This window comes from Schistocerca piceifrons, chromosome 4 (assembly GCF_021461385.2).
Source record: "Schistocerca piceifrons isolate TAMUIC-IGC-003096 chromosome 4, iqSchPice1.1, whole genome shotgun sequence".
Taxonomy (NCBI): Eukaryota; Metazoa; Arthropoda; class Insecta; order Orthoptera; family Acrididae; genus Schistocerca; species Schistocerca piceifrons.
In genome coordinates, this window is record NC_060141.1 from 63,573,907 (window position 1) to 63,586,593 (window position 12,687).

Here is a 12,687-nt window from a genome sequence, read left to right on the forward strand (position 1 = left end):
AATACTGACCCTCAAGTTATCTTAGAAAATACACTCCTGGAAATGGAAAAAAGAACACATTGACACCGGTGTGTCAGACCCACCATACTTGCTCCGGACACTGCGAGAGGGCTGTTCAAGCAATGATCACACGCACGGCACAGCGGACACACCAGGAACCGCGGTGTTGGCCGTCGAATGGCGCTAGCTGCGCAGCATTTGTGCACCGCCGCCGTCAGTGTCAGCCAGTTTGCCGTGGCATACGGAGCTCCATCGCAGTCTTTAACACTGGTAGCATGCCGCGACAGCGTGGACGTGAACCGTATGTGCAGTTGACGGACTTTGAGCGAGGGCGTATAGTGGGCATGCGGGAGGCCGGGTGGACGTACCGCCGAATTGCTCAACACGTGGGGCGTGAGGTCTCCACAGTACATCGATGTTGTCGCCAGTGGTCGGCGGAAGGTGCACGTGCCCGTCGACCTGGGACCGGACCGCAGCGACGCACGGATGCATGCCAAGACCGTAGGATCCTACGCAGTGCCGTAGGGGACCGCACCGCCACTTCCCAGCAAATTAGGGACACTGTTGCTCCTGGGGTATCGGCGAGGACCATTCGCAACCGTCTCCATGAAGCTGGGCTGCGGTCCCGCACACCGTTAGGCCGTCTTCCGCTCACGCCCCAACATCGTGCAGCCCGCCTCCAGTGGTGTCGCGACAGGCGTGAATGGAGGGACGAATGGAGACGTGTCGTCTTCAGCGATGAGAGTCGCTTCTGCCTTGGTGCCAATGATGGTCCTATGCGTGTTTGGCGCCGTGCAGGTGAGCGCCACAATCAAGACTGCATACGACCGAGGCACACAGGGCCAACACCCGGCATCATGGTGTGGGGAGCGATCTCCTACACTGGCCGTACACCACTGGTGATCGTCGAGGGGACACTGAATAGTGCACGGTACATCCAAACCGTCATCGAACCCATCGTTCTACCATTCCTAGACCGGCAAGGGAACTTGCTGTTCCAACAGGACAATGCACGTCCGCATGTATCCCGTGCCACCCAACGTGCTCTAGAAGGTGTAAGTCAACTACCCTGGCCAGCAAGATCTCCGGATCTGTCCCCCATTGAGCATGTTTGGGACTGGATGAAGCGTCGTCTCACGCGGTCTGCACGTCCAGCACGAACGCTGGTCCAACTGAGGCGCCAGGTGGAAATGGCATGGCAAGCCGTTCCACAGGACTACATCCAGCATCTCTACGATCGTCTCCATGGGAGAATAGCAGCCTGCATTGCTGCGAAAGGTGGATATACACTGTACTAGTGCCGACATTGTGCATGCTCTGTTGCCTGTGTCTATGTGCCTGTGGTTCTGTCAGTGTGATCATGTGATGTATCTGACCCCAGGAATGTGTCAATAAAGTTTCCCCTTCCTGGGACAATGAATTCATGGTGTTCTTATTTCAATTTCCAGGAGTGTAGATTAAGGAAAGGCAAACCTACGTTTCTAGCATTTGTAGACTTAGAGAAAGCTTTTGACAATGTTGACTGGAATACTCTCTTTCAAATTCTGAAGGTGGCAGGGGTAAAATACAGGGAGTGAAATGCTATTTACAATTTGTACAGAAACCAGATGGCAGTTATAAGAGTCGAAGGGAAGCAGTGGTTGGGAAGGGAGTGAGACAGGGATGTAGCCTATCCCCGATGTTATTCAATTTGTATATTGAGCAAGCAGTAAAGGAAACAAAAAAAATTCGGAGTAGGAACGAAAATCCATGGAGAAGAAATAAAAACTTTGAGGTTCGCCGATGACATTGTAATTCTGTCAGAGACAGCAAAGGCCTGGAAGAGCAGCTGAACGGAATGGACAGTGTCTTGAAAGGAGGATATAAGATGAACATCAACAGAAGCAAAACGAGGATAATGGGATGCAGTCAAATTAAATCGGGTGATTCTGCAGGAATTAGATTAGGAAATGAGAGGCTGAAAGTAGTAAATGAGTTTTGCTATTTGGGGAGCAAAATAACTGATGATGGTCGAAGTAGAGAGGATATAAAATGTAGACTGTCAATGGCAAGGAAAGCGTTTCTGAGGAAGAGAAATTTGTTAACATTGAGTATAGATTTAAGTGTCAGGAAGTGGTTTCTGAAAGTATTTGTATGGAGTGTAGTCATGTATGGAAGTGAAACTTGGACGTTAAATAGTTTAGACAAGAAAAGAATAGAAGCTTTCGAAATATGGTGGTACAGAAGAATGGTGCAGATTAGATGGGTAGATCACATAACTAATGAGGAGATACTGAATAGAATTGGAGAGAAGAGAAATGTGTGGCACAACTTGACCAGGAGAAGGGATCGTTTGGTGGGGCATATTCTGAGGCATCAAGGGGTCACCAATTTAGTATTGGAGGGCAGTGTGGAGGGTAAAAATCGTAGAGGGAGACCAAGAGATGAATACACTAAACAGATTCAGAAGGATGTAGGTTGCAATAGGTACTGGGAGATGAAGAAGCTTGAACAGGATAGAGTAGCATGGAGAGCTGCATCAAACCAGTCTCAAGACTGAAGACCACAACAACAACAACAACAACAACAACAACAACAACATATAATACTCGGAACAAAATGGAAAACACAACAACAATTGGCAGGCACTTGGAATGTTGTTTAATTCTACTAATACTTGCACGTGAGATTAGCATCCACAACCAGTAAGATAATGAAGGATAAAATCCATGAAGAATTCCAGGACATGCTGTCTGCTATGGAAAGACCCTCATTCACTCAATCAACATGTAGCTGTTTCAACATTTTGTTGATGTAGGACTAACAACCTTTTATTTCATGAAGAGATTATTACAAATGTGTCACAGGTGGTGTACATATATTTTGGTGACTAGTTTCAAACCCACTAGTTTGTTCTCAAGCTTGACCTACTGAGGGTGCACTGAAAGTGCCTGACCTTAATGGCAACCATCTAACACTGGCAAATATATGCATCATACAGTGATGGAAGATAAATGTCACAATGTGCATGTGCTTACTATACAAGTCAGAATCAAACTGGCACAAACGTATCACAGATAGAATTCCATGGATGTATCGGTTAGTGCCACAGATTGACGCAAACAACTTGTCTCTCTGTCCATTGAAATACTGCAAACAATGGAAAATTCAGGATGGAATAATGACAAATGCCAGTACAGGAGTTAAGAGTGACATCAGCATAGACTAATTAGAAGGCTAGTGCTTCTGTGTAATTTATCAACATTACAACACTAAAATATAATTAAGAGTACTCATATAATGAACACCGAGTCTATCGATTGTTTCACTCACCTCAAAATTATGGACAGAGCTTATATTTTATTTAAGTGCAGCTTATATTCAAGCCAATGCAGTATATATCAGCTCTGGAGCAGTCAACTACCATTACTATTTTTGTACGCTTGAACACTGGACTCTCTTTGTAAGTAATATGTCGCATTTTCTTCATTTCTGTTGTATGCCTATCCATTTCTCAATTCAAATGCTGGTATCTCCTATTTTCAACTTGCCTTTACCTTAATTTCTCTAATGCAACAGACTTAATATATTTTCTGCAGCAGCTTGTTGCAATGTTAATAGTAAGGTATCTTAAATTAGTCAAACAGTAATAAGAGTACAGATATTATTTGCTTAATACAAGAGTAAAGTACTTGCAAAGATAAACTTATCTTTGCACCTAAATGCATTAGCACAATGTCTGTTCTAGAAGTCACAGGTGCCTGAGACTAAGGTAATAGTAAAAACACAGTTCTTACCTATTAACAAGAGTGGCATTTATATATTTTAAAGCAGCATCAAGTCCTAGAATTTCATTGTGTTCCATAATACTCTTTCCACCAATGGCCATTCTTGTTTCCACAATGGATCGAGTTTGTGACAGTGTCATTGTATTCCCTTCAATGGCAACAGTGTGATATATATGCTGCACAAAAATTGTTACATATTACTTTGTAGACACAGAAACCATCTAGAGAAAAATGTACATAAGTGAGACCAACAGATATCATTAAAGACCAACTTTATTTACAAGTAGGGTTTATAATTTTAAAGGATACAAATCTTAAACAGATTCAGGAAAAGCTGTGCTTGCTATACATACTACAAGGCCAAAACTGAATTTTAATGTAACATGCTACATAGTCAGATTGCACTGACTATGACCATAATAGGGACATCTGAGTAAGGAGTCCAAAAAATAAGCCAGTTGATGTTTGATATTGTGTTTTTTGAGTGACAAATGCCACATGTCATGTTGTTTCATGACATTAAAACAAAGGGGCTGTCAACATAAAAATATGAATATTGCGATTCCCTAAAGCTCAGCTGCACTATTTGTTCACAATATCCTGAATCAGGGACCCCTATAGCAATGCAGTACCTACATATACCACAGGCATTACAAAGTGACTGCCATGCTGTGCCGTCTCATCCCATGCCATGTCATCCCAAACCAGTAAGAACATCTAGTGCCAGCACTGTGAGATGAAAGTGCAGCTCGTACCCCTGCCCCCTCCGCAACACCTCTTCCCCATGGTAACCCTCAGCCCTTGTGCTTGCTTCTTCTGCTGCTTGCACTCTCCTGAGCATTCATCCAAAATACTGTCTTTATGCTAAATCATCAGAGGTGAAGGCATGATACCTCACTATGATGATAACAAACAGCAAACAGATATAAAAGCTTTGTGAGAATACATTGCTACAGAATTATTATCATCTTGTTTGCTACACAACTCATTTGCTGTTGATCATAACTCTGCACAATTTTGAAAAAATACTTCCACTATTTCAACCCAAGGGAGGTATTGGTTGTGGAACTAGGAATTTTAATAACTGGTGAGAAAATAATCCAGAGAGAGAGAGAGAGAGAGAGAGAGAGAGAGAGAGAGAGAGAAGGAAGGGAACAAACAAGATGGGAGCCATTCTGCCAAACAAGACACTATTGAGATATACATTCAATTACAAACGTTGTGACTGCACTGTCAGCAGAGGGTGTATAGCATTCAAGTTATTACAAACAAGTATGTACAAAATAACTGAACAGTGGGAGGACTTAGATTTTATTGAGTTTTTTTCTTGTATGGTTTTATGGTTCTATTCATTTTATGGATAATTCCTGGATGGAATAATAAGTAAAATACAGGAAAGGCAACCACTCACCTATAGGTAACTGATGTGTAGTGCACAGAAACACATAACTGAAAACTGTATTTACAACAGCTTTAGAACTCTTTCTCTAGTAAAAGTACACACACACACACACACACACACACAAAACCACCAGTGCCACACATCAGTCAACTATGTGTGTGTGGTTACCTTTCCTTTATTTTATTTTATTTTATGAACAATTGATAGTTATTACAAGACATCTTATCCTACTGTCATCATGTATACTGACAGCATTAGTAAGTGGCAAACAAAACTAAATGGCTTTTGTGTCTCACCTACAAATGATTCTTAATTTGACAGCTGTCTTTTTCCTCTTCTATTTTATGGCTATAAAATTTTGGACACTTTCCCAAATTGGTTTCAGAATAGAAGCTCTTGCCATACAGCAGTTAATGAATCAGTTCAGAATTTGAGCTTTCCAGATCAACACTGCTTAAGTTAATGGTCACATCACGGGAAACTATATTTTGCAGCTTTGTTCAGTTTGTGTACTCTTCACTTCTGAGACAGCATGATCCCTAGTTGCTTTAACAAATTGATAAAACTTTATTGTTTTTCTGTCTACTGAACATATTCCAAGTTCCAAGAAGTTTTGCTTCACTTAACAGAATAACATAGCTGGTATCTTCTGGAATGCTCACAGTTATATTTTGTTAATAATAAATATTTCTGTTACAGATGGCATTTATTTATTTTTCAGAGTAATTTTTTTGGAAAGTGTATATTAAAAGGGGTACATGTATACTGTAATTAAGACAGGACATCAGCCCCTGGTAGCTGAGTGGTTAGCGCGACAGAATGTCATTCCTAACAGCCCAGGTTCGATTCCCGGCTGGGTCGGAGATTTTCTCCACTCAGGGACTGGGTGTTGTGTTGTCCTAATCATCATCATTTCATCCCCATCGACACGCAGGTTGCCGAAGTGGCGTCAACTCGAAAGACTTGCACCAGGTGAACAGTCTACCCGACGGGAGGCCCTAGCCACACGGCATTTACATGTTTTAAGACAGGACTTCACTTTTGTAACTATGACAGGACTTTGGTTTGTGCTTTTGGCATCATGAAAAGATACAGAAATTCTAGAATGTTTAAGCACATCATCTATTTTTCACTCCGTCTACACTGATCATTTTTCAGTGTCAGTTGTATTCATCTTGTAGGTCAGAGGCCATCTTCCAGCAGTAACAGTATTTAATTCACATACAGTGTTTAGTTTACTTGTTTTTTTATGTGCTTCTTTGCAGAGATGATAAGTAACTGTCTATTTATATCTGTTCAGAAGTGTTCATTAATTTTTCTATTTTTCTGCACATTCTGCAGCAAGTATTACTATAATGTGAGCTGATTTCGTAGTCTTGATACGCTTGATGGGTGGATCGGGGGTCTTGTCTAAGATGTGGAAGAGGCTCAGTTAGCATGTACTGTATGCACAGAGTGCAGCCAGCTGCATTTCATGTCTCATGTCAACATGAATGATGCCTGTTCACATGCTTCCTCTTGGTGTTAGGATAAAGGATAAAGAATACTAGCCTCATCCACAGGATTCATGCACAGCCTGTGATAGCATTGTCTCCAAAACTGTATCAACAGTTAGAATCAGCCAACACCACTGTGCGACATAGGAGGCTCTGGTTCTATGGGCACCTACAACGAATGAACAACAATATGCTTACCAAGAAGATCTTCTCATTGGTTAAAAGCTACAACACTGGACGCCTGTGGTTTAATGGAGTACTAAAGGACTTGGATTTGGCTTGGATCTCTGATCCTGAGGTAGAAGATCGTTCCAAACGTTGTGCTATGGTAGAGTCTTGGACTCCACCGCCTGGAGTCTTTAAACGCATGGAGCCCCTTCCACAGGAGAAGGAGAAATTACCAGCAGAGCTCAAGACATATTGGGAACGAAAGAGAGCATCGGAGAAGAACTAGTCATAAGTGCTCCTTAGTGGGCTGAAATCAATAATAATTGTCTTCAGAACTGTGGTTTGCTTGCTGGTTTGTAGTCAGGTGAAATGCTTAAATGAGAGGTTCCACTGACCCTGTTACAATCTTGGATGGAGGGTCTCACTTAATATGTCAAGCACATACTACACTCCAGAAACAGTAATTCAGGTGGCAGAGTCTGTTTCACCTGCAAACCACTCTGTATACTGAACAGATAGTTAGGTATCACACAACCAGGAATCAAGTGCAGATCAGCAGTAGTAATAGTAGCAGTAGCAGAAGTTGATGATGATGGATGGCGATGATGACTTCCATCCGAAAAATGCTTTGATGCAATTCTCCACATTAGTTTATTCTGTGCAAGCCTCATCATCTCTAAATAACTACTGCAACATGCATCCATTTCAACCATTCACGGCCAGGTCTCTTTCTGCAAGTTTTACCCCTCCATGCTTCCCTCCATTACTAATTTGACTATTCCTTGACACCATAGGATGTGTCCTATCAACTGAGTTTTTTTAGTCAAGTTGCCCACGAATTTTTTCCCCTGGTTTGATTCAGCATCTCATCATTAGTTACTCAATCTACCCAACTAATCTACAGCTTAATTCTACATCATCATATCTGAAAAGTTTCTATAATCTTCTTGTCTGAGCTGCTAATCAGCCACATGTCACTTCTGTACAAGGCTACACAAATACATTCAGAAAAGACTTCATGACATTAAATCTATAAAAGATGTAAACAAATCATCTTTTTCAGAAATGATTTCCTTGTTAATACCAGTCTGTATTTTATATCCTCTCGACTTTGGCATTCATCAATTACTTTGTTACCCAAATAGTAAAATTTATATATTGCTCTTAGTGTCTCATTTGATAATGTAATCCCCTAAGCACCATTTGATTTAATTTGCCTACTTTTCATTACCTTTGGTTTAATTTTGTTGATGTTCATCTTATTATCTCTTTTCAAGACATTATCCAATCAATTCAAATGCTCTTCAAAGGCCAAAGGTCTGTGATGAAACTACAATGTCACTGACAAGATTCAAAGCTTTTGTTTCTTCTCCCTGAAATTCAATTCATATTCAAAATTTCTCAGGGATCTCCATTACTGCTCCATCAATGTACAGATGGAAGAACATCAGAGATAAGTTACAACTGTCTCACTTCTTTCTCAACTCCTGCTTCCCTTTCATGTTCTTCGACTCTCATAACTGCAGTCTGGCCCCATACAAGTTGTAGATAATAATTTTTTTTAATCCCTGCACCTTCAAAATTTCAAAGAGTGTAGTCCAATCCTCATTGTCAAATGCTTTCTCCAATCTACAAATGATATAAAAAGAGGTTTGCATCCCTTTGACTTATAAGTTGTTGGGTTAGTATTGTGTCACGTCTTACTGCATTTCTCTGGAACCCACAGTGATCTTCCACAAGGTTGCAGCTCTAGCAGCTTTTCCATCCTTCTGTAAATAATGTAGTGTAACAACAAAATTGAAGAAGTGACAAAATGACCTGTCGCACAAGCATTTTTAGAACCACTGAATGATGATCGCCATTACAAAATGTTTATTTTCATAATGAATTAGATACTCTAAGGTTGGATGTATGTTTTATTAATGCACATGTATCCTCAGATGGATGCACACAGTGTATTTGCAAGCTGGGACAACAATAAGCATCATACAATGTTCATAGTACCTGCTGGTTGATAAGTTTATTCCGTGTAATCAGTTCTTGCCTTGGAGATATAGTGCGTACCACAGAGAAAGAGCAGCTGTGACATCATGGGGCCAAGAGAAAACATGTCATATGGATAAATTCGACTGAAATCTGTTAAATAAGGCAGGATGTTTTTGGACTTTGTCCTTACCAATGTTCTTGGATGTTCTGCATAATGTGACAATTTGTAACACACAGTTATTGTAAACAAGAGTACAATATATGACATATTAATGAGAAGCCTCACATTTACTTCAAGAGGTGGATGTTGGACCTGTACTCTTAAATTCTAGCAGTAACTGCAGTACTTCGAGAAAAGACATTTGATCAGAAGAAATTGGGGAGTGTGCTGAAGTAATAAGGTGAACAACATTAAATATCAGGAAGTCTTAGCTCCCAATTAGACTTTACTTCACCAGCAGAACATCACAATAATTATTGTCAGTATATTAAGATGAGGACGTATGTATAAAATGACTGTTCAGTAGCATTCACATCTGTCAGCACCTGCCTTCTTTGGAACTGGAATTACTTCATTCTTCTTACAATCTGTGGGTATTTTCTTTGTCTCATATATCTTGCACTCCAAATGCAATAATTTTGTCATGTCTGGCTCTCCCTTGGATCTCCATAAATCTGAGGGAATGTCATCTACTCCAGCCTTGTTTCCACTTAGATGTTTCAGAGCTGAGTCAAATTCTGCTCACAGTATTGTATCTCCCACCTTCTCTTAACCCACTTCTGTTTCTCCACCTCCTCCTCCTCTTTCTATAGTATTGTCCTCAAGTTTGCATCTCTTATACAGACCCTCTTCCTCTTACTCTTACTCCTCCTCCTCCTCTTTTAATTTGGGACTACTTAGGACCACAAGGCTCTCTGACTCTTTACACTGTTCTTCTTTTTATTCTTTGCCCTGAAAGCTTTTCTTTTCTGGCAGTGAATAAGCTTCCTCTCCACTGTCCACTTTGGTCTTCTGGTTCCAGTGCTCTTTTTGCTTGTAAGAGACACTGGGAGTAGCCCTTGTAGTGTGATATGCCAGAACCTAGACCAGTCCTGTATTGTTTTTAGCAGGATTTCAAGTTGCTCCCACTGCAGTGATCCATTCTTGGAAGCTTTCCCTCTACCTGTTATGGTGAAGATCCTGTACATGAGTCTGCAGGGCTTAATGTGGGTTAAATGTCCATAGAAGGACAGTTGTCTTTTCCTCATAAATGTGATTATGTCTTCTTGGAAATGGTACAACTCACTGCTGTGTCTGATCCTATAAAAGCCATCCTCTTTTCTTACTGGTCCTGGTACTGTCCTCATCATTTTCCGTTCCTTGAGCTCCAGTTTTTTGAGTGGACTATTCCTGTTTATCAAGAGGCATTTGGTAGCATAAAATACGAAGGGCCTTACTACTGATCTGTAATGTTTGAGTTTAAGGTTCTTGGGAAGGTACATGGAGTTGTAAATACTCTTACAGGAGAGGTAGAGCCTCTCCAACTTGACACATGAGGTATGAGATATCTATTGCCAACTTCTCACTTTCACTTGCTGAAATACGCTCTTCTAAACTCTTGACTGCTGGGACTTTATAAATGGTATCGTCTTCTACTGGAACTGCTGACGGGGCTTCCTTTATGTTAGCAATGAACTCAATATTTTGTATACTGACCTCCAAACTGGTCTTAGATGCTACACTGTAGAGGCTCTCCAATTGAGTAGCCTCCTCCATACTGATGGGTAACAAGACAATGTCATCCACAAAGGCACTGAGGTTATCTTTCTTGCGTCCAACCTTCATTTCAGTTTCTGATGGTAGTGTGTAATCTTCTCCAGTGAGCAATTGAGGAGCATGCATGAGAAGACATCACCTTGTCTAACTCCTGTTTGAATGGTGAAACTCTCAGAGAGCTCACCTCTAAATTTTACTTTTTGGTGTGTTATTTTCTTAAGGTGGTCCAGAATGTGCAGTCCTCCTCGCTCAGTCGTAGGATGTCTAACTTCGGTGTCTTAGAGCTTTTTGTAGTGTTAGGTGCTCTCAATGCTTAGAGGTTGGCCTTTACTAGGAAGACATAATGGTCTGAGTCTAGGTTAGCTCCTCAGTGTGGCTCGTAAGTAGAGGGTGGAGTGTTGCTTGTAAAGTGACAAGAGAAACAAAGGAAAGAGGAGAAAGAAGGATGGACATTGAGTATAGTAATTTATTAGAAAATAGTAACAAAGGAAAACAGCACTAGGTTAGGAACAGGATGGAATGTAACAATATTATGAAAGGAAAGTTTAAGTCATAGATAAGCACAACAAAAAGACTCACAAATAAGCTTTCGGCCAACAAGGCCTTCGTCAAAAATATATCGCGCGCGCACCCCCCCCCCCCCCCCCCACACACACACACTCACTCACTCACAAACGACTGCAGTCTCTGGCCACTGAAGCCACACTGCAAGCAGTAGCACCAGTGCATGATGGAAGTGGTGACTGGGTGGGGGTAACGAGGAGGCTGGGGTGGGGAGGGGGACAGATAGTACAATAGGGAGGGAGATAGTGAAGTGCTGATAGGGAGTGGGCATTGGCGAGGTGGGGAGAGGGTAGGGTAGACGGTGGGCAGGGGATGCGGGGGGGGGGGGGGGGGCAACAGGGAAAGGGCTGGATGGGTGATGACAATGACTAACTAAGGTTGAGGCCAGGAGCGTTATGGGAACATAGGTTATATTGCAGGGAAAGTTCACACCTGTGCAGTTCACAAAAGCTGGTCTTGGTGGGAAGAATCCATACGGCACAGGTTGTGAAGCACTCATTGAAATGAAGGATGTTGTGTTGGGCAGCGCGCTCTGCAACAGGGTGGTCCACTTCTTTCTTGAGCACAGTTTGTCAGTGTCCATTTATGCGGACAGACAGCTTGTTGGTTCTCATGCACACATAGAAAGCAGCACAGTGGTTGCAGCTTAGCTTGTAGATAACATGACTGGTTTCACAGGTAGCCCTGCCTTTGATGGGACAGATGACGTTTCCGGCCGAACTGGAGTAGGTGGTGGTAGGAGGATGTGATCTCCAATCACTCCTCAAATCCTTAGGCCTATCCCAGAACCTCTCCCTGGAGTCCATCTCTCTTCTCACCCCTACCATTCCCCACACTCCAAACTTCTACATGCTTCCTGAAGTCCATAAACTCAATCACCCAGGATGTCTCATTGTGGCCAGTTACTGTGCCCTCACTGAGAGCATCTCTGCTCTCATAGACCAACACCTTCAACCTATTACCACAAACATACCCTCCTATATAAAACATACCAACCATTTCTTCCACTGACTCTCCACAGTTTACGTCCCTTTACCACATGGTGCTCTGCTTGTCACTACTGATGCCACATCCCTTTACACTAACATCCTGAATGCCCATATCCTTACTGCTATTGAACACTACCTTTCCAACACCCAATGGTTTCCAAACCAACAACCTCCTTCCTAGTCACCATGACCAACTGTACCCACACCCACAATTACTTCTCCTTCTAAGGCATTACCCACAAACAAATCCGGGGTACAGCTATGGGCACCGCATGGCACCATTCTATGCCAACCTACTCATGGGTCATCTAGATCAATACTTCCTAAACACCCAGAATCCTAACCCCTCACTTGGTTAAGATTAATTGATGACATCTTTGCCATCTGGATTGAGGGTGAGGACACCCTATAAACATTCCTCCAGCACCTCAAAAGCCTTCTCCCCCATTTGCTTCACCTGGTCCTACTCAACCCAACAAGCAACCTTCCTACATGTTCACCTCCACCTCAGAGACTGCTACATCAGCACTTCCGTCCACATCAAACCTAGTACCAACCA

General features: G+C 42.1%; 1 protein-coding gene across 1 annotated transcript in view; it reads right to left on the reverse strand.

Moving 5' to 3' along the window:
- LOC124794890 (protein adenylyltransferase Fic-like) overlaps window positions 1-12,687 on the reverse strand; it is a 91,985-nt gene that overhangs the window by 20,133 nt on the left and 59,165 nt on the right. The window contains exon 3 of the mRNA XM_047258587.1: window positions 3,777-3,943. Within this exon, the coding sequence (XP_047114543.1) occupies window positions 3,777-3,943 (167 nt within the window). The remainder of the gene's footprint in view (window positions 1-3,776; window positions 3,944-12,687) is intronic.